Source organism: Thamnophis sirtalis, unplaced genomic scaffold (assembly GCF_051295495.1).
Source record: "Thamnophis sirtalis isolate CommonGarterSnake01/CBP01778 unplaced genomic scaffold, rThaSir2_p1.2 scaffold_7, whole genome shotgun sequence".
Taxonomy (NCBI): Eukaryota; Metazoa; Chordata; class Lepidosauria; order Squamata; family Natricidae; genus Thamnophis; species Thamnophis sirtalis.
Window position 1 is genome coordinate 26,581,222 of NW_028261387.1, and position 22,905 is coordinate 26,604,126.

The 22,905-nt window shown below is 39.1% G+C and overlaps 1 protein-coding gene across 1 annotated transcript in view; it reads right to left on the reverse strand.

Annotated features, from left to right (window-relative positions):
- PATJ (PATJ crumbs cell polarity complex component) overlaps positions 1 to 22,905 on the reverse strand; it is a 159,312-nt gene that overhangs the window by 82,665 nt on the left and 53,742 nt on the right. The window contains exons 18-26 of the mRNA XM_087719579.1: positions 12,344 to 12,553; positions 8,127 to 8,240; positions 7,016 to 7,411; positions 6,604 to 6,682; positions 4,971 to 5,103; positions 4,092 to 4,163; positions 2,214 to 2,391; positions 617 to 727; positions 308 to 376 (exon numbers count right to left, since the gene is read on the reverse strand). Of these exons, the coding sequence (XP_087575705.1) occupies positions 308 to 376; positions 617 to 727; positions 2,214 to 2,391; positions 4,092 to 4,163; positions 4,971 to 5,103; positions 6,604 to 6,682; positions 7,016 to 7,411; positions 8,127 to 8,240; positions 12,344 to 12,553 (1,362 nt within the window). The remainder of the gene's footprint in view (positions 1 to 307; positions 377 to 616; positions 728 to 2,213; positions 2,392 to 4,091; positions 4,164 to 4,970; positions 5,104 to 6,603; positions 6,683 to 7,015; positions 7,412 to 8,126; positions 8,241 to 12,343; positions 12,554 to 22,905) is intronic.

Genomic DNA, 22,905 nt, shown 5'->3' on the forward strand with positions numbered 1-22,905 from the left:
TTCTAACCCACTTAACAAGGGAACAATCTGCCAATGAACTAATTGTCAGTTCTAAATAGATACCTGTAATTCTTTATTATTTTTAGTTCACTCATAAGCAACCTATTTCCTCTTTGTTGCGGTTGTTATTACTTCTAATGTTGTTACATATAATAGCATAAACAGTAATAAAGATCAAGGGCAATGAGAAGTAAATTTTATTTATCCTTTCAAAACATGTCAGAAAGTCTACTATGTAAGTAAGAATATCATTTGCCTTCTTCCATTTAAAGAAAACTTGAATTGTTAAGTGAGAGACTGTACCTACCTTTTCAGTTTCTTCTGTGTCCTGATCCTTGTCGTCTTTCTTTTTCTTGGGGTTTATTACTGAAACTATCTACAAAATACAAATGTGAATTAATGAATGGATGAAGATATCCTAACAGAAAAAAAATGTGTGAATGAATCAAAATGAAGAGAAAGAGAAAAATGAAAAGAAAGCAAACAAAAACTATTTCTAAGAAATAGAGTTGCCTAGATGCAGACTGATGCCTATCTTTTTCCCCCTTTTCCATGTTGGAATCCATTCTCCATCAAAATTAAATTTTAGAAAAGTAATTAAGTGGAGATAACTTACCATTGGAAGAGTTGAGAGGCTTTGCACCACAAAAATAATGGGGTTGCCTGCATGTTTGATAGCTTCCACAGCTTCTTCATGAGTAGCATTTTGTAGGTCTGTTCCAGATACCTGCAGAGAAACAAGCTCATTTAGACTTACTCCTTCTGTTCCAAATTCTAGAAAAAGATCTCAGTCAGCTGAAAAACCTGAATAACAATCCCAAAGAGCTTTGCTAATATAATAGATATAGTCCCATGATTAAAATAGCAGTAGACTTATATACCGCTTCATAGCGGTTTACAGAGAGTCAGCATATTGCACCCAACAATCTGGGTCCTCATTTTACCCACCTCGGAAGGATGGAAGGCTGAGTCAACCCTGAGCCGATGAGATTTGAACCACTGAACTGCAGAACTGCAGTTAGCTGAAGTAGCCTGCAGTGCTGCATTTAACCACTGCGCCACCTAGGCTCTAAATGTTACTCACGGTATCAACATAACATCTAATCAATAGCAAAGACATTTAGAAATACTTCTATTAGATTAATAAAAAAGTATTTTTTAAAAAGAAGATTGAATTCTTTGACTTTTTAAAATAACTGGGTTTATTCATTCAATTCAAGGCCATATTAAACAGTATGCTGAATTTATTTTCTTTAGGTAAAGGTAAAGGTTCCCCTCGCACATATGTGCTAGTCGTTCCCAATTCTAAGGGGTGGTGCTCATCTCCATTTCAAAGCCGAAGAGTCAGCGCTGTCCAGACACATCTCTGTGGTCATGTGGCTGGCATGATTAAATGCTGAAGGTGCACTGAACGTTGTTACCTTCTCACCAAAGTGGTCCCTATTTTTCTACTTGCATTTTTACATGCTTTCGAACTGCTAGGTTGGCAGAAACTGGAATAAGTAACGGGCGCTCACTCTGTTATGTGGCACTAGGGATTCAAACTGCTGAACTGCCAACCTTTTTTGATTGACAAGCTCAGCGTCTTAGCCACTGAGCCACCTTTTCCTTAGTGAGCTTAATAAACGTCTATTTCAAGCTGATTGTTTTGCTTTATGTTCATGCATATTTGGTTTCCTAATATTGCATGCGTTTTGACAGCAGTTAGCATTTCCTGTTATTCTCTGACTGTTTTGGCTTTAAGATGCTCTCCTCTTGACTGCACCACTCCACAGAGAAATCCTGATAACTGATGGGAATAAGCTCCTTTTCAGGAACCCTTCCATCACAAGGTCCCCAAAGAGGAATTCCCCATTCCTCAATTTCTAGTCTCCTTGTCATCAATAAGTCAAAAATAAAAATTCTTTATTTTTGCACATGTTTCTAGTAGGACTTAATCTTTTCTCATGTAGATAAGTGGCATCTGCAGTTCTCTGTAGAATATAAGGGCCAGCCCACTAAAAAACAACAACAGTAAACTGAAATGCCACAATTACATCTTACATGATCATTATTTTGTATTCACACATAAGATAAGCAGCTAACATTAGGCTGCAAATATTTACTATTTACTAAATCTGTAATTTGTATTCAATAGAATCTCTCCAAAAATTGAGCCTGTTCAAGCAGGCAGATGCAGACAGCTACAGACTTTTAAAGAACTCTGAACTTACTTCAAGTATTTTGTCTCCTGTTTTGAGAGCCTTTGTTTTTCCTGCTGGGCTCTCTTCCAAAACCTGCTTGATAAATATTCCTTTAAGCTCTTCTCCATTCTTCAGGCGTTTTATAACTGTATGTCCACCAACAATACTGATGCCAAGAGGAACATGGGGCTCCCGAAAAATTTCAATTCTGAGAAAGAGAATTGAGAAAGAATGCTCTGAATACAAAAAGTTGGAGCTTCATGATTTTTGCTAAAATATGTGACCTTATAGAAATCCAAAGCTTCTGGTTTGTTGTAGGTAGACCACAAAGTGAGTGGACCATAGCTTCAGATTGCATGATACGTACCTGGGTCCTTCATTTCAGTCTTCCCTGAATTAATTCCATTTTAAAATCCAATCCCTTTAATGTTTCAGAAAAATAAAAATAAGTCATAATATCTGATCTCTATGCCTGCTTTTAGTGTTAATTTTCTTCAATCTAGTCTAGTCCATGCCCCTCAATACATTAATAAATATAGTCACTGAACACCAAATGTCACTCATCCCCATGAAATCCATCTCTTTTAAAATGAAACATGCCATTTTCATATGTGAATTTTAAGAACTGTACTGTTGTGAAAAAGAGTGATGCTTATTATCTGTGTTATATGAATGTATCAATTCTATGTCCAGTCATGAAAATCACATTAGAATGGCTGGATAAATACAGTTAGCTTCCTTAATTATTCCTTTTCGGTTTCAAATCATATTATATTAATTTGTTTATAAGATTTAATGTGATAAAATAAAAGGAAATAAGCATTCTACAAGTTGTTTATGAAGAAATAACTTCAATTTTACTAATATTTTTGCAGCAAGAGTTACAGCTCCTGGACTTTACTAGAAAGTACTTAAAGTTAAGCATTTCTTATTTTAAGGCATATCATTTTCTTAATTGAAAGAGCTGCTAATAAGAACCAATGCATATCATGCAAGTCAGCTAATAGAATATATATGCAAGAATACAAGCATACACACACACTACAACATAAATTGTATAATTCATTGCATTAAAGTCATGCAAGAGTAAAAGTTTTCATGGTAGAATAGCTAGTTTGGGGCAATCTAAATATGGCCACAAAGAAACATAAAAGTTCTGGCATGCCCATGATTCAGGCAGATGTGTTTGGAGAAGAATAGAAAAAAGCTATGGAGACTGGGTAGCTCAAGGAAGATTGGAGGTCTGGTAGATATACTGAACATAAAATCACGGTAGAGAAAGAAAGATCCTGGAAAAATCAGGGATGGACTGTCTGGTTGCACAGCTGTCCCTTCCATTGTTTTGGGTTCAAGCATCGCATATTCAACCATTCTCCATTAGCACCTCGCTTTTCCTACCCTCCCTTTAGCTGCTACCAATTTGTTTGACTCCAAATAAGGACTAAGAAGAAGTAAAGAAAGTTAGCTACTGGGAAAATTAGGAGGTGTGGCAGTATCCAGTAACCTTGTCTTATTCACCCTGTAAGAACCCTCCAGATTTTGTTTTCACTGAGACCGGAAACAACTAAACTATTCCAAATTTTCCAATCCCAAACACTCTTTGAGTGTTTCAAAGTTGAAATAAAAACACTTTCCATTTTGCACACAAACTTACAAGAAATTATGTAAAAATCAATGGAAGTCATATAAGATCATTCAGCAGAACACCTGATAAATATTAATTCTGCCTTTAGCATATTACAAGGAATTATTGTCACACTACTCTTCCCAGATGGTATAAAATACGCAATGAGTAAGCAAAGTGCCTCCAGCAAGAGAGGCATGTTGCTTCTCTTCTCCTAATACTTAATGATCAACACTCAAATTATTATTAAGGCAAAAGGAATACTAAAATATTTATCAACATACATTTGGGGGGGTCCCCAGTGACTGAAAATTGGAGTTTCTTCTCCTTCTCCTTCTTCTCTTTCAGGCAATTCACTAAAGAAAATGGATACAATATGCAACACTTATATACACACGTGTCCCATTCTTTGTAATTAACAAAATTACACATTCCCCAGAATCCTCAAGCTTCTCTGCCTTTCTATAAATGTTAATGAAAATGGACCATTTCCAACTCTTTATTAAAGACAAATACTCTGAAATTGTCTTCTTAATTAAGTATACAATCTATTTCTACAGAAAGGAAGGTAATTAAGTGCAGTTGGTATGTTTCAGTGTTGTAGCAAAACAAGATTCTATCATCATGATCATCACTACCATCGTTAGCTATAAGAAGTAGAAGAAAAATAGAAATTAGTTGAAGGCTTCTCATGCAGGCTGGGGAATTCTGGGAGTTGAAGCCCTCATGTCCTAAAGTTGCTAAGGTAGAGAAGCACTGATCTAGTCCATGTTGCATGATGTTTAAAAAGTTATATGTGATACCTATTGGTATTTATGTGAGAAACCAATGGAACATCCCAAGGCTTTAGACTTACAAGTTTTTAAAAAATATCCTGGTAAAAATAATGGCAAACCACCTTCATATTTTGGTCAAGACAGCAACATGGATTTGGGCTTAACTTGAAAGAACTCTATCTTGTAACACCTTTGACCCTAATAGATTAATAACCTACCTTTGCCTCCAATAGGTACTTAGTGAATTGGATAATGTATTAAAACTCTAATTATTGTCAACTCATTGCTGTTTTCTCATAATAAACAAGAGAAAATAGTTCTCTCTCTTATTTCTTTTCAAGTAAATCAAAGTTACCAACATATTTTTAGGCAAGCATCACTTCATACCTGGACAGCACTACCCTACATAGGGCAGAATCTTGGGAGCTGGAAGGATCAATATCTTCATTTTTTATTTTATATTTCTCATGATCAACATCACTGCATAAATCTTCTTTAGGGTCACCTTGGTTTGCAATACCTTAGAAGAGGAGATTTATTATTTTCTGCTCTCAGATGCACTTATTTAAGACTAAGAGTAATCATAGACAACCTTTTCTAAAAGGACTATTCAGTAATAAGCTCTTTTCAGGCATTTAAGTCCCCTTAAAATGAGAAGAGAGTGGGACTAGACATACAGCATGCCAATGCACATCCAATGAAGTGGTTTGAAAGGGAACAGTGTTCACTTGAACTGCTCTCCTCTATCCTCCAGTCATAGAAAATCAGGCCGTCCATTGTGATAAGAACAGCACTTGTCTTCAATTAAATTCAAGATTCATCTCCCCTATAGACTTTCCAAGAGAAAGCACAAAGAGATAGGCAGAAAACTTATTGCATTATACCAAGAATTCTTAAAATAATTGAATTGAGGATGTGTACAGAATGAGAACTGCACACACAATCTAACTTGAGCCAACAATTGGCATCATAAATAAAGGATTAAATGGGGTAACCGGAAGCTAAATATTAATAAACAGAACCATTGTGGTTGAATATTTTCTCATTCCAAAATGAAGGAAACTGGATGGGGTAGTACTTACAGCCCACAGCCCTTCTTGAACAGTTGTAATATTTGGAAATATTTGGGAATCTTTTATTTTCCTGCATAACTTGTTCTTAGATAGGTTATCTAATATAGATGTGAGTGTGGATATATACATATATGTATGTGAATATCTATGTTTTCATACACTGGTAGCCTCAATATATACTTTTTACTACTTGTCAATCTATTCTTGGGACTGTTCTAGATGCTACAAGCATTGCAGACGTCACTGGAAGATAGTCTGCTCTCCACAGTTTGAAGGTGTTGGTATTAGACATATAAGACCTTTAAAACTTCATAGAACAACTTCAATCACATTTGTCTTATAAGGTAAAGGTTCCTGACTCTAGGGGGCAGTGTTCACCTCCGTTTCAAAGCCGAAGAGCCAGTGCTGTCCGAAGACGTCTTGGTGGTCATGTGGCCAGCATGACTAAATGCCGAAGGCCCACCACCAAAGTGGTTCCTATTTTTCTACTTACATTTTTACATGCTTTGGAACTGCTGGGTTGGCAGAAGCTGGGACAAATAATGGGAGCTCGCTCCATTATGAGGAACTAGGTATTTGAACTGCCAAACTGCCAACCTTTCTGATCGACAAGCTCAGCGTCTTAGTCACTGAGCCACCTCGTCCCCTGTCTTATAGGTAACTATAATTTGCGGGTAAACTGTCTCTGGCCATGTAATAGATTGTCAATTGGGACTTATGCAGATCCAGGTTTTCTCCACAATGACAAATCCTTATACATCTATTACACCCAAATTCTGAAATGTTTTAGGTATCTTTTGAGACCCACATTTACCCTTTTTTAAGATACCTGTTTTAGGTATCTTTTGAAACCCACATTTAGCCCTTTTCAAATACTAAACTCCTGCTCTTGATGTTTCACATATAATTTTGGCTCAGAAATATATTTATTTATTCTGAATACTTACCATCCAACATAGGATTCTCTTGGCTGTACTCCACTGAAACACCATGGAATAGTGAATTATTAGTACTCTTTTCTTCATTCTTCAGTAGAAAAATAAAGGCAATTCAGAATTGAAAGTCATTAGCTTAGCTGTATGCTATCAGAAACAAAGATGAGTTTAGCAGAAGCTGGTTTTAAAAACTGACATATCATTAGTTAAACCCTGCTTTCCAAAATCTGTTATGAATTCTTTAAGTATTATGCTAATGGTATCTAGAGAAAGCACCTGAATATCCTTAATAATCTTTACACTATTTAGGTACTGGATTTTAAAGCACTATAATTAAGAGAATAGTAATAATTGCACTGAATATATGACATTCCAATACCATTCATTTATTCTTTACTTTCCATAAATATATATCAGTAAATACCTCTTCAGTATTAAGATCGTTTGCAGGATTCAGTTCTACCATTTCAGTACAGTCTAATTCTTCAACCCAATGTCCTTCAGTTTCAACGTCCACCACAGGAGATGAGGGTATTTCCCTCATGTTTACTGACAGACCTCTTTCGTCATCTTGATCCATATCATACACTTCATCCACTAACATCTCTCGTTCTTCACCAAGCTGTTCTTCCATGGGCTTCAAAATCTCATGCATTTCCCAGGATTCCTGATCAACATCTGTTTCACTCTGCATAAGTTGAAACTGTCTCCCCAAATCCAAGGTTGGCTCATCAACAAGCTCTTCCAAGATGGGCTCATCAACAAGCTCTTCCAAGATGGGCTCATCAACAAGTTCTTCTTTAGATTCATTTCTGAAGCCCTACACAAAACATCAAACCAGAGCCAATTAGTAGCAGATAGAAGGATGGATGGATGGATGAATGGACAGACAGATAAGGTAGGTAGGTAGATAGGTAGATAGGTAGGTAGGTAGGTAGGTAGGCAGGCAGGCAGGCAGATGGACAGACAGATCTGACAAAACATTTTCTTAGTTTGTTTAATTTATAAACATAATTTCACACTAAAGAAATGAGGCTACCTACTGAAATTATCTTATACAATCATAGTGGCACTAGTCTACTAATGAACTTTCAAGTTGCCAACTTTTGCCAATATGAACAAACTTGTCCACCTGGAAGTTTACTTGGAGGAACATTCTTCCCATCTAGATTTAGCAATATCAATAGCAGTAGACTTATATACCGCTTCATAGGCCTTTCAGGCCTCTCTAAGCGGTTTACAGAGAGTCAGCATATTGCCCCCAACAATCTGGGTCCTCATTTTACCCACCTCGGAAGGATGGAAGGCTGAGTCAACCCTGAGCCAGTGAGATTTGAACCGCTGACCTGCTGATCTAGCAGTAGCCTGCAGTGCTGCTTTTAACCACTGCGCCACCTTGGCTCTTGGCACATCTTAGGAAAGACCACAACTAATTCAAACAAATATTTAGTATATCTCAATTCAACTTTCATTCTGAAAAAGCCCTTTACATAAGACTAATGTTATTGTAACAGAAATTTAAATCAATAGAAAACCTTTGGAGCTGCAAGGAGGATTGATGACTGAATATTATCGATTGATTCTTGAGATACTGAACTTCTGTTAAGTCTCTCGGGTTCCACAGAAGACCCATTATGTTTATTTTCTCCCTTAAAAAAGAAAGTCATTGTTCAGGAAAATATCAAACCCTAACTTTTTAAAAAGAGAAGACAAAGCAAGAAAGAGCTTGTGGACAAAGTAGCTTGTAGGGCAGGGATGGGCAACTATGACCCCTTTACAACTTCAACTCCCAGAATTCCTGGGCCTGAGGCTACTGCAAAGAAGTACAGAAAGTAAAATGGAAAGTTAATACAGGTAGTCCTCAACTTAACAACAGTTCATTTAGTGACCATTCAAAGCTACAATGGCACTGACAAAACTGACTTATGGCCATTTTCAGTTACAACTTTTGCAGCATCCCGACGATCCTATGATCAAAAATCAAATGCTTGACAACTGGTTCATATTTATAACCGTTACTGGACCAAGATCATGCAATCACCTTTTGCGACTTTCTGACAAATTGAAGTAAATGGGGAAGCCAGATTTATTTACTAACCAGATTATTAATTTATCAACTGCAGTGATTCACTTAACAACTGAGATAAGAAATGTTGTAAAATGGGGCAAAATTCATTTAACAACAGAAATTTTGGGCTCAATTGTGGTCCTAAGTCGAGGACTACCTGTAGACAGTCCTAAGAAGAAATATATAATACAGGAAATACAGAGAAATGTGAAAAAGAACTGCTAGATTCAATAACCCAACATTTGGACAGTTTAAAATGTTATCTAAATCATTATGATTTATTTTGTCTACTTTAAATTACTTCTGCCCACAAATTCCTATGTTAATAAAGTTAACGGAAAAACAGCAGGGCAGTTTCCTAGCTCATCATTATCTGCACTTTCCACTGGCTTAAGCAGCATATTTTAGTAGAGTTTTAACTTTTTAATTAAATGTGTGGGACTAGTGAATTACCTAGGAATATCTAAGGCTATAAGAACTCCACAGCTAAGTTTTGATAATTAAATAAAAACCACTATGGACCCATGAAAGTACAACATAGTCTAAACAGCCTTATACTTTAAAACTTGCATAATATTTGCAATTTGCAATTATGTATCAAATGATACATAATCTTACTCATTTAAGATTATGATAAATTGTGGAAATGTATGCCTTGCAAACATTGCAAATAAATGATCAACAAATAAATGTAATAATTAAATAAAGTACAATCTGATAAAGGAGAATATTTGTAGTTCAGGTTTGGTCCTTGGTGCTCTCTGAGCTTGTTGGTTTTTTGCAGATGTTTTATTAACCAAACTAAGTAACATCATCAATGCTAGTAAGGAGTATGTCAGCTCTCATTTTATATGCTAATGGTTTGCTCAGTCAACATTAGTGGAAAGGCGGTTTTGCTGATTCTTTGGTTAGGAGGGTTATTGTTAGCTTGTTTAGCAGTTCCTTGATTGGGGTATTGTTTACTTCTTGATTGTTGATCTGAAGTTAATCTTGGTGTTAATCTATCACTTCTAGGTGTTGTTGTTATTGTCTCTTTTGCACAATATGTAGATGTTGTTTACATTTGTGTGTCTATTGATGGCCAATTAGTTACAGTGCTAGCCTGCTAGGAATTCTCTAGCATTTTTGGATTAGGATAATCACTGTTTCCGAGTTAAACTTTAGTTAAGTCAGAGGTGGTATTCAGTCAGTTCTGACAGGTTCTGGAGAACTGGTAGCGGAAATTTTGAGTAATTCAGAGAACTGGCAAATAGGCTGGCCCCGCCCCCACTGTCTCCCAGCTGATCTTCTTTTGTTGCCCTGAACAGGAGAATAGAACTGGCAAGCAGGTTAGTGGGGTGGAGAGGGAATGAGGATTTTGCAGTAACCTTTTCCCAAGAGTGGGGAGAGAATGGGGATTTTGCAGTATCCTTCCTCTTCCACGCCCACAGAAATTGTAGTAAAACATTTTTAATCCCACCACTGGGTTAAGCCTGCCTATATGTTGTGAAATTAAAGAGTTTTCATTGTGTTTTCTGACCGTTATGGTAGATGATGTTCATGGATGCATTCTATGAGGTGCCTGTTGCAGTCTTTATATTGTATGCTGTAGATGACTCTTTTTAATTCTGGAGCTGCTGGATCATTTGGACTCCTCAAAGTACAAACCATTCTATAACCTATCATACTCTGATTATTATACAGTTTGTACATGTTATAAATTAATGTGTATTTTCTTTTAAAACTATATCAAAAATAATTAATTGCCTAACACTTTTAGGACAATAAAAATGCCCCTGCTCTATAGGTTTTAAGTAGTTTTTCTGGTTATAAGCCTGTAGTAAAAACTTGATTTGATTTAGCTAGCCAAAAGCAGTTGACTTAATATCTTGTTTTGCCAATATAAAGACTAACATATTTCTTTTTATTATTGTTTTTTCCAGACCCTATGGTCTTAGAGTATGGTCAACTATAGAGTTTGCTCTTTGTCTTAGAATGCTAGATAAAATCATACCTTTTATTAATTAGAATGCTACATAATAAAGCATTATTTATTCAGAATACTTTATTCTGAATAATAAAGCATTCTGAAAGGTATATTGCATCTAATGGCCAGTATATTCAGCCTGTACATTCCTCCTTGAAACTATTTTAAAATCTTAGACAATAGACAAATGATTTTGATATATCTAGGCTCATGAAAAGTTCTGAAGAACTTGCACATTTTTTGCAGCATTACACATCTTGTACACTTATATGTGCAATGAATATTCTTAATCTTGTACACATATATGAACAGAGAGCTTATGAAACATCAGGCATGATGTATGCAACACAAGAATAGATTATCAACAAAGGACAAGGATTATCAATGCAGTTTCCCAAAAAGGCAGAATTTTAATTTTATTTAAATCACAGTAGTGTAAGGTAAAAGTAATAGTGTCCCATATCAGTTGTATCCAAGTTTAGGTGACAGAACTCATCTCTGTTTCTTAGCCAAGGGAGTCAACGTTTCCTGAAGACCCTTTTCCTTGATCATGTGCACGGAATGCTGTTACCTTCCCACTAAAGTGCTACCTATTTATCTACTTGCATTTTCATACTCTTCGAACTGCTATGTGGGCAGGAGCTGGGGCAAATAATAGAGGTTCATCCCATTGCACAGCACTAAAGTCTCAAACCCTTGTGGGCATCCGCTGAGCCATCACTCTCTCCACAGTAGTATAGATTACTGCAAACAGAAACCTCTCAACAGTTGCATTCACTCCAGAGGTGGGTTCCTACCAGTTTGCTCCTATTCAGTAGAACCGGTTCATCAAATCTACTGAACCGGTTAGAAGAGGTTCCACCAGTGGACCCGGAAAGCAGGCCACACCTACAGAAGAGGTTCCAAAATTTTTTGAAACCCACCACTGGTCCTTGGATATGATTATTCTACACTACCATGCTCATATTTATAAAACTCAGTGCCTCTGTGAAAGGTAAGGATGACTACTGAGCTTGTGGTGCAATCAGAACATTGCATGTGTTGAAGTTGTTTTAACGCAAACCAAAGATGCCTTTTAAAAAACAAGTTTACATCATATTCTTATGCATGCCAGTGCTGTGTGTGAGGTAATTTAAGGTGGTTCTGACAAGTATCGTTGGCATCTTCATATCCAGTCACATAGGCAGCAAGCCACTCCCATCCAGTCACATGGGCAAGTCACTCCCACAAAGGAGGCCACACCCACAGAGTAGGTTCGAACAATTTTTGAAACCCACCACTGATTCACTCTTTTCTTTTCTCTTCATTCCACAATGTTAATTGCCTCTAGTGTGATCTCCAATGTTTTATTAAATGGCTGCTACTGGTTTTGTTCTATAAAATACAATTTTAATCCCACTGTAAATGTACATCTTTGATTTAAGTGATACAAAACTATTTCGAGAATCCATTAAGGTAAAACACCGGGATATAAATTTGAACTAAAAAGGAGATAAAAAAGGAGACTGTCATTTCTCCAAGACAAAATGTTCCTGTTTTTGTAGCATACAACATCTGGACCTCCAATCATGGCAAAACTCAGAAAGAAGATAAATCATCAAAGAATTTATGGCAAATATATTTTGCTTCCATTAAAATCCTGGTGACTTTCTCTCAAGTGTTAACCATTACTGAACAGGAAAATGTATGTTATAAAACATAAATTTAATGTCACTTACCACCAAAGGTTTGCAGATTCCAAGATGAACTTCACCACGTGGTACAGATTTTAGAACTTCTACAGCTTCTTCTAGACCAATATTATGCAAATACACACCATTTACAGAGACTAAGCGGTCACCAGGGAAGAGTGCAGCAGCACGTTCAGCCACTCCACATGGCACAAGGGAACTGATCACAAATGCAGCCTTTGTTGGATCTAAGGGATCCTGAAAAACAAGCAAGATGATGAAAAATATTTTTGTAGAAATGTCATTTCAACTTTCTAGCTATATATGTTCACTCATCTGCAAAATATGCTGCTACTACATTGTCTTGTGCTATAAAGTTATAAAAACATAAAAATTGCACCAAGCCAGAAGACGTAGTCACGTCACGATGTCACAACATGCGATCTCGATACTCCGAGACTTCCGCTGATACTTTTGCCGCTGGACGGTCCATTGAGACCTAGACCATCCCGTAGAGATGGTGATCAGGAAGATGAAGCCTTGCTGGTCTCAAGCCGGTAGTAAACAGGCAGCCCCCAGGCTGATTAAATTGGGACACCCCCGGAAGGAAGGAAATGAAAAGAGAAAGTGAGTCCATCTGGTGAGGTATTTTTTCTATCTTGCGAAAGACTGCCCAAAGAAATTTTTTGTTAAAGCCCAATTAGATCCTTAAGCAAAAGAAATGAGTGGTGAAATTAACTTATATGGGATTGTTTTGGAAAGCTTTTTTTTCTTTGTAACTATTCTTTGTGGATTGAAATGCTCACAACGTTTCTCATTTCTCCTCTTAAAGTGAACGGATTGATTTTTTTCTTCTGCTTCTTTATTTTTTGACTTCTGGATTAAAATCTTCCTTCTTATTTTAACAATTCTTCCTATTGTTATTAAATTTCACTAAAAGAAATCTAAAGAACTTTGTTTCCTTTAAGCCAGAGGTAAATATTAGAAAGTGAAAAGTAGCACACTGCCACTTGGAGGGCAAAGGCTGGGGTTTTTGAAACAACGTATCTCTTCTCTTTCCTTCTTTGATTTCACTGACTTTGTAGCTGAAGGGTTTGCAACTTGTTTACAGAAACTGATAAAGAGCCAATGGCATGAATTGTTTTCACAAGTGTCTTTGAGAACTATTTTGGCAGGGGAAAGATGGCGGGGGGAACAGAACCCTTCTCCTTTGAAGAGCATAAAAGAACTTGTGCTCAAGTCAATTTAAAATAAAAAAAATAAAAGAGGCCTGGAAGGCTAGAGTGGCAGTGGCTATTAGTTTTTTTTATTTCTTTCTTCTTTTTTGGAAACATGGATCAATATTCAGATGAGGAAACCTTAAAATCCCAAAATATCTTGGCTGGAATTCAAAATCTATTGGAAGGATATGGGAGAATTTAGAAGAAGTTGGAAAGACTAGTCTTCCTCACAGCAAAAGATGATGGGATTAGAGGCCCCAAAATTAAAGGAGAGAATGAAGATATAGAAGATAAAGAGAAGACAATAGATGAATTTATTAATGGAGCAAATGTGGGTGAAAGTGGAAAGAAGGGAATATGGAAAAGGGAATTAGACAAATTGGAGCTCTACTCCAGATTCCAGGATACAGAAGAAAAAAAATGGTAATGATGATGGACTTAAGAAGAGAATTTTTTTCAGAAGCAAGATTGACAACCAAAGACAAGCTAATTTTAGTAGCAGCTGGTGGGCAATGAGATTACCTGAGAGATCCCTCAAGCAACAAAGTGTGGAGAGAAGTCTATAAGAACCTTATAAAGGAGATAAAAAGAAGACTGACACTACAATTGGCAAGAGAGATAAGACTGTTTTGTTACTGGAAAGATACAGGTTGACAATGAAAGTTGATAATAAAAAAATAGTTGATTTTGGTGATCAATAAGTAGGAATTTAGTGACTCTTAGATTGTTTTAGATTGTTATCAAATGTTTATTCATTAACAAATAATTAACTATAATAACAATAATGAAATGATAATGGATACAGCTTAATGATATATACATGTACTGGCAAACTAGTAAAAGAAATTTGGATATAAATTGCAAATTGTGACTTAGGAAAAAGACTTATAAATTTTATTAATAAAATTTTATTTAGATCTTGTTATAAAGGTGTAAGATTTTTTTTTGGGGGGGGAGTCTGACAAGAGGAGATGGGACATAAATAGTAAATGATTTTAGCCAATTATAATAACAACAAGGAAATATCAATGGGGCAGATATGGTGGGGACTTTAGGGCTGGCCATTACCGGGGAAGGAGGGTTCGCTACGTCACAGAGATCCCTCCTTCCGGCCCTATGAGTCCCACTCTGAGGCCAGATGGCGCGAGTAATCAGGACCCTGGTCTCCGGCTGTTGTCGCTAAATGCCAGGTCTGTTGTTCACAAGGCTCCCCTCGTCCGGGACTTAATTTTAGACGAGGGGGCAGACCTGGCATGTATTACTGAAACCTGGCTGGGCCCGGAGGGAGGAGTCCCCCTCGTAGAGATGTGCCCAGAAGGATTTCAGGTGCTTCATCAGCCGAGAGCTCAGGGAAGGGGTGGGGGTGTGGCTATTGTTATTCGGGAGTCTTTAGTACCTCGTAGGATCCCTGCTCCAGAGCTTGTCGGGTGTGAGTCCCTACTGGTGAAGCTGGACCTCAAGGGTCAAGTGGGCCTGCTGCTAACGTACCTGCCTCCCAACAGCGTTGCAGCAGCCCTCCCCTCGCTCCTCGAGTCGGTAGCCGAGCTGGCAATTGAGTTCCCCAGGCTTATGGTCCTGGGGGATTTCAATTTGCCTACGCTCAGTGAACACTCTGATGGGGCGCAGGAGTTCATGGCTTCCATGACAGCCATGGGCTTGACCCAGATAATTCGGGGCCCAACTCACTCTGCGGGTCACACGGTCGACCTCGTATTCCTTTCGGAGCAGTGGACTTGTGATCTTGGTCTGAGGGGTAATGAGATCATACCCCTGTCGTGGTCAGACCACTGCCTACTGAGGCTTGACTTCCGAAGACCAAACCCCCACTGTAGGGAAGAGGAACCGACTTAGTGGTTCCGCCCCAGGCGACTTATGGACCCTTTGAGGTTCCAGACGGAGCTTGGGGTTATTCCTGATACTCTCGCCCACAGTCCGGTAGAGACTCTGGTTGCTGCCTGGCATTCGGCAGCATCGGAGACCCTCGACTGGATTGCGCTACTACGGCCCCTCCGAGGCGGCGGATCCCGGAGGCCTCCTTGGTTCACCGAGGAGCTCCGGGAGAGGAAGCGCCAGAGGAGACGCCTAGAGCACCTGTGGAGGTCCGATAAATCCGAATCGAACCGAGCACTCTTAACAACCTGCACCAAGGATTACATCAGGGCACTTAGGGCAGCAAAGAGATCTTATATTGCCACCTTGGTTGCATCCGCCGAGTCCCGTCCAGCCGCCCTGTTTAGGATAACCCGGTCCCTCTTAAATAAGAGGGATACGGGGGACCCCTTGCAGGGTAGGGCTGAAGACTATGCCCAGTTCTTGGCGGACAAAGTTGCTCGGTTTTGGTCGGATTTGGACTCCACCTTTGCAGAGCCAGCCGAGACACGAGAGGACGATTTGGTAGACCATCGCTGGGTTGAGTTTCAGGATGTTACCCCCGGGGACGTGGACAAGGCCATGAGGGCTGTGAGTGCCTCCACCTGTGTACTGGACCCGTGTCCCTCCTGGCTGGTTGCTAACAGCAGGGAGGTGACACGGGGCTGGATCCAAGCGGTTATTACCGCCTCGCTTCGGGAGGGGCACTTCCCCGCCGCACTTAAAACGGCGGTGGTGAGACCCCTCCTGAAGAAACCATCTTTGGATCCAGCCGTACTTAACAACTATCGTCCAGTCTCCAACCTCTCCTTTATTGGGAAGGTTGTTGAGAAGGTGGTGGCCTACCAGCTCCAGCGGTCCTTGGAGGAAGCCAACTACCTGGACCCCTTCCAGTCCGGCTTCAGACCTGGTTACAGCACAGAAACCGCTTTGGTCGCATTGACCGATGATCTCTGGAGAGCCAGGGATGGAGGCCACGCCTCCATCTTGGTTCTCCTTGACCTCTCGGCGGCTTTCGATACCATCGACCATGGTATCCTTCTGCGACGACTGCGGGAGGTGGGGGTGGGAGGCACTGTTTTGCAGTGGTTCTCCTCCTACCTCTCGGACATGTCGCAGTCGGTGTTGGTCGGGGGACAGAGATCGACCATGAGGCCCCTAACATATGGGGTGCCGCAGGGGTCGGTCCTGTCCCCCGTACTATTTAACATCTACATGAAACCTCTGGGCGAGATCATTCGGAGGCACGGGATAAGATACCACCAATATGCGGACAATACGCAGCTGTATCTGTCCGCCCCGTGCCAATTCAATGAAGCGGTGGACGTGATGAACCAGGGACTTGAAGCTGTTAGGGACTGGATGAGGGTTAACAAGCTTGTACTCAACCCAGAAAAGACCGAGTGGCTGTTGTGTTTCCCTCCCAAAAATTTGGTTGGTGTTCCATCGCTCAGGCTGGGGGGCCAAATTTTACACCCCTCAGACAGGGTTCGCAACTTGGGAGTCCTCCTGGATCCACAGCTGACCTTTGATTACCACCTGTCGGCTGTGACCAGGTGGGCATTTGCCCAGGTTCGCCTGGTGCGCCAGTTGCGACCCTACCTGAATCGGGAGGCTTTCACAACAGTCACTCGCGCCCTCGTGACCTCTAGGCTGGAATACTGCAATGTGCTCTACATGGGGCTGCCCTTGAAGAGCATCCGGCAGCTTCAGCTAGTCCAGAATGCGGCCGCACGAGTGATTGTGGGTGCACCTCGGTTCACCCACATAACACCTATCCTCCGCGAGCTGCACTGGCTACCTGTTGATCTCCGTATGTGCTTCAAGGTGCTTCTTACTACCTACAAAGCCCTTCATGGTAGTGGATCTGCGTACTTGGGAGACCGCCTCCTGCCAATCACCTCCTCTCGACCCATAAGATCTCACAGATTAGGCCTCCTCCGAGTGCCATCTGCCAGCCAGTGCCGGCTGGCAACTACGCGGAGGAGAGCCTTTTCAGTAGCAGCTCCGACCCTCTGGAACGATCTCCCCGTGGAGATTCGTACCCTCACCACCCTTCAGACCTTCCGCACAGCCCTCAAGATCTAGCTATCCCGCCAGGCCTGGGGGTAAAGACCATAGTCCGCCCCCACCCGAATGTTGTATGAATGTTGCTTGGTTTTAATTATACATTGTGTTTTTATGTTATTGTATGTCTTCCCCTCCCATACAAGTTGTTAGCCGCCCTGAGTCCCCTCAGGGAAAAGGGCGGCCTATAAATAAACTCAGCTACAACTACAACTACAACTACATTGTTTAACAATATATACATGATATGGGAAGTCAGGGTGGGGGAAGGTTAGGGGCTTGGGGGGAGGGTGGGAGGGAGTGGAGTTTACTAAGTTGGAGGGATGTTGGATGATTGTACATGTATACTGTTATTTTTTTCTTTGTTAAGTATATTGAAATGGAATTATAAATACCATCAACACAGAAGGGATTTTACTCAGATGCCGAAACATATTAAGTGAATCAGAGGAAGAGTGGGAAGTAGAGGAGAGAATAAAGATAGAAAGAGAGGGATAGGAGGGAGGGTGAAGGGGGAAGATGAGGTGTATAAGGAGGAGTGGTAAGGGGAGAGAGTAGAAAGAGAAAGGAGGAGGAAATAGAGTAGTATGGAAGCGGAAATACACCAACGAAAGGAAGAGTGGGAAGTAGAAGGGAGAAGGAAAGTGGGAAGGGAGGGATAGGAGAGAGGGTAAGGGGGGAAGATGAGGAGGATGAGGATAAGGAGGAGTGGAATGTAGAGAGAGGAGAAGGAGAAAGGAAGGGGAAATAGAGTAGGAAAGGAAGAGGGAGGGAAGATAGGAAATAAGAGAGAGGTAGAAGAAAGAGGTGCATAGAGAGTAGAAGAGCTAATAATGGGTGTTAATCTTTTTGGGGCGTTGAGGACAAGAGGAACTGATGTAATCATTATTTAATACTATATGATATTGGCTATGTATAGTATACATGTGATTGTATGTTATGAAATGGAAATAAAAATATGTTTTAAAAAAACAATATATATATATATATATATATATATATATGATATGATATTGGCAAAAGTAACTTGGATATAAATTCTAAACAGTGAGTTGGGGAAAAGTGGGGGGAGGTTTAGAAACTTTATTAATTGATGTTTACTTAAAAGATGTCATTAAGATGTAATGTTATTGGAGGATTTTTTTGAAATAGCTAATGAATGCCATTATGTGTCTTTAAGTATGAATGATTTGAGGTAAAAGCATGTTCAAATAATTGTAGTCAAATGAGAATTGTGGTACATTGATAGTAAGATATACAAAGATTTTTGATTTAAAGTGTATAATCTAATATGAACTATAAGCAATGATTGTGGAAGAAATGCACAAAAGTTATCTGTAACTAATCGACACACTTTCTACAAAATGTAATGAAGGATGATTTTTTTGTGTGTTTTTGTTCAATTAAAATAAAAAAAAACTTTTCAAAAAAAAAGTGCACCAAGCCAAATTTTTCAAAAATGGATGTTAAGGAAGGAGGAAAGGGCTGGCATAAGACTGCCAAAATGTGCTTGAATTGGTAAATGTTACATCAAATTGAACTGAATATGATACAACAGCTTAATAAAGTAGTAGTAGAATATGATGATGATTAGGTCACAGTATAACAGTTCAAGTATTTAGATCAGGGGTGTCAAACTCAAGGCCTGGGGGCTGGATTCGGCCTGTGGGGTGCTTAGATTTGGCCCACAGAGCTGTCCTGGAAATAGTGAAGGACTGTCCGCGGTGCCTCTGCCAGCGAAAATGGAGATTTGGAGGGCCGTATGCAGTCCTTCCAAGTTCTAATTTCACTGGCAGATGGTTACAGGAAGCCGTCACAGCTGAAAATGGAGCTTGGGAGCCTGTTTTCGCTGGTAGAATGCTCGGACCACCAGAGGCACCCCCGACACGAGTGACATCATGCTGACCATGCCCATCCTCACCATGCCCACTCCGTCCCACAAAGGTCAAACATAACCCTGATGCGGCCCTCAATGAAATTGAGTTTGACACCCCTGATTTAGAGGATTACTCATAATAGTTATCTAACTCAGACTTATTGAGTACTACAGTCTTCCAATTTTTATATATCTTCATTCTGACACTGACACATAAATGCTGAGAATTTTCTAGCACTTTCTAGCTAAAATATAAAGAAAGCAAAGTAGTGATTACATGATATAGAAACATGCAATCTGAATGCACTGTAAATTCATATTTTATCCTTATTTCACGGAACTGCTCTCTTACATCAGAACAAGAGATTTTAGGTCAAGAGACTTTAAAAGCTTTTATTAAAATAATAAAAGAACCAGCTTTATTCCCATTTCAGTTATTTAAAGTGAACAGAAGCAGCTGAGGTCTTAACTATTCAAAGTGACCTTCTACTGCAAAGAACAAAACAGATGCTAGGCCTGGCAATTTGGATGGATATAAAGAGCTTATGTTCTTTTTCTTTTTATATACTGCCTGTTGATTTTCATAACCCAATGATTTTCATTAGTGACAATTATTGTCAAATGGCAGGGAAAGAAAGTGAACCAGTCATCCTTCTTCAGCTTGCTAACATCAGAAAAAATGGCTACACACCATTTTGGAGGGTGTTGCTTTGTATTCTGGTCACTGTGGTTCAATTTAGTTTTAGCATTCTGGTGATTGCTGTTGTTCAGGAGCAGCTTGTTCCTCTTCTGTTGTCTTACATGAGATCTCCAAACCCAATTGAGTTTGTAACCATTCTTTTAAATCTACCATTAAGGCACTAGAGAAATGTGTTGGTTTAGTGTGCATATTGCCATCCTTCCAGTAAATATGAAGCAGCAACAAATGTAAATGAATGTCCAAGAGTCTTAATTGGCCCTTATTATGATCCCATTTTGGCATCCTGCTAACATCTTATTCTTTCAATACCTCTATCTCTATCCATCCATCCATCCATCCATCTATCATCTATCTATCTATCTATCTATCTATCTATCTATCTATCTATCTATCTATCTATCTGTCATCTATCATCTATCATCTATCTATGAATCTGATTTCATTCACTGATAATGAGTTTGTCTTGATAGTCCTGATGTTTCCCTTGATATTTTTTTATTTAAGATGAAGATCTGAACCATTTTGAGAATTGGAATATGCAAAAGCAATTATTTTATTATATGTGTATGTCACCTTTCCTTCAGAAAATCATGCTTTTCCCCCTCCAATTTTCTCCAATAAAATAATGCTGTAAGTCAGCCTGAGTTGAAAACAATTTTACCAAAGCAACCCAAGGAGGTGATGATTGAAGACAGGCATAGATTCCACTACTATTATAAGCAGTGGAATCAGATTATGGGCTAATTTAGCTCCAGATCGTTAACACTGACCTAGGACTAGACATTTTCCCCCATTCCCAGAGAAGTGCAGAACTGTAAGCCTACAATATCAGGGTTGCAAACATCCAGATCATCACTAGAGGATAGCAAAGACATATAGAAAAGTCTGATTTATTCACTCCAGATAGGGTTGGTAACTTCCTAATTCTTAGTCTAACATCCTCTCTGCAAATCACATGCCCTTTCACTGAGGTATGCTGCTCTTCGTCTATAGCATGGGTGGACAATTAATTTTCTCAAAGTTCCACATGATAAACTGGGACTGTTGTAGAAGGCCGCTAATGCTATGTCCCCACTGTCACCACATTGCCAACACTCCTCCCCCCACATGATGACCCACCCCTGCCTCCAATGCCTCACCCCCTTCCAATGATGATGCCCTACCTCCCACCAATGCCGCAGATCAGACTAGAACCGCCTACTGGCTAAATGTAGTCTGTGTGACCTACAAAATCCCCAGATATGATCTATGGAGTGGCCTCTGCAAAGATCTCACAGAAGATCTCTCATGGAGATAATATTTAATTTCCATCTTGCAATATTTTTTCTTTAATCCATATTTTTACTGACCTCGTTATTATTTTACTGAGGTGATTATGGTGCTATCAGAGTACTTGTGATTGTTCAGATCCGACCATTTATTTTCAGAAGCAAAGACAGGAAATTCCTTGTGATTGGAGAAGAATAGGAAATGCCGCATTCAAACCAAGGATCCTGAATGTGGAATTCCAGATTGCACGTAGAGAATAAGGAATATGCTGAGTTAGGAAGCCAATTGAATAATGTCTAACCCAGTTAGGTGCTTTTGATTAACTGTACCTAAATAGTGCAGAGCTTTTATGCTACTATGTGTTAATATTTTACCGTCAGCAATTTTCGAGGGCAGATTTAAGAAGTGTTCTTATGCCAAAAGGTTATGCGGCTGTAATGATGGAACAGTCAAACCACTGGCCCATGTCTTATTATACTGTTTTCTATAGAGACTCGCACAACAGTTTAATAATGACTCTCATCACTCTTTTTCTGGATGATTAGATGAATTTTATGTACATCAACAGAAAACACCCCTTTAAATGCTTTGTAGAGTTCTATGTGTTACTGTTTGCAATACTAGTCAGTTACCATAATAATATAATTTATTTAGTCTATTGAAAATGGAAAATTTCTTTATGTCACTATATCTAGGATGGGTGCAAAATAATAATAATAACAACCCATAGTTGAAGGACTAATTTCTTTTGTTAGCTACAAACTGCTTCCACAGTGACCACTCTAGGAGTTGATAAAAGTGCTCTGGTACTTTTATAAGCATAATATTAATAAGATGATCTTTTTACATGTCAGTAATTTTATTTCAGTCATTGACCAGCAAACCTTTTTGTACAAGCTACTAAAATTATTAATACAAGATAGTCAAAGAATTTCAAATGTTCAACTAGCAAGCTTTGACAAGACAAAACCAATTATCTTCAAGTAGAGGGAGCTCTCGTACAGGAAGAGAAGCTACAGAAGAGAAAATTAATGCAGAAATAGCTTTTAATGCTACAAAGAAGAACCGGTTGTCACCAAAACAGCTGAATGGCAACTGCGCTGAAGGGAAAGTGACACTCCAAAAACTAAATGATAATTGAACAAATAATAGAACCAGAAACCACATCTGTGTTCAAAGACTTTGGGAATTGTTAGTCCTTTCTTCATAAACTGTTTAGGTTACAAAAAGGGCCTTATCTGTTTATAAATTTATTTTAAAAATTTATGACTCCTGTTCAATTTTGGGATGCCAAGTGATTCACATCATCTAAAATTCCATTTAAAATTCAATACACTGATTAAAAATATTCAAAACTAACAGCATTACAAATATCCTCTAACTTAAAATGCTTCTGTAATAGAGATGCTTGACGCCCTTTTCTAAGTTTTTAAAATGTGAGTCCAGTCTCAATCCAGGTTGTCCTGTAACATAGGTCCGATCACAAACAAAGTAGAGGTAGAAGCAGAAGCATCTTGATGCTTCTATAGCAGGATCAGCAAAAGGGGCAATTATTTACTGTAGTAAATGGTCTTTTATTTAATTTTGGCCTATCCCAGGGGTGAAATCA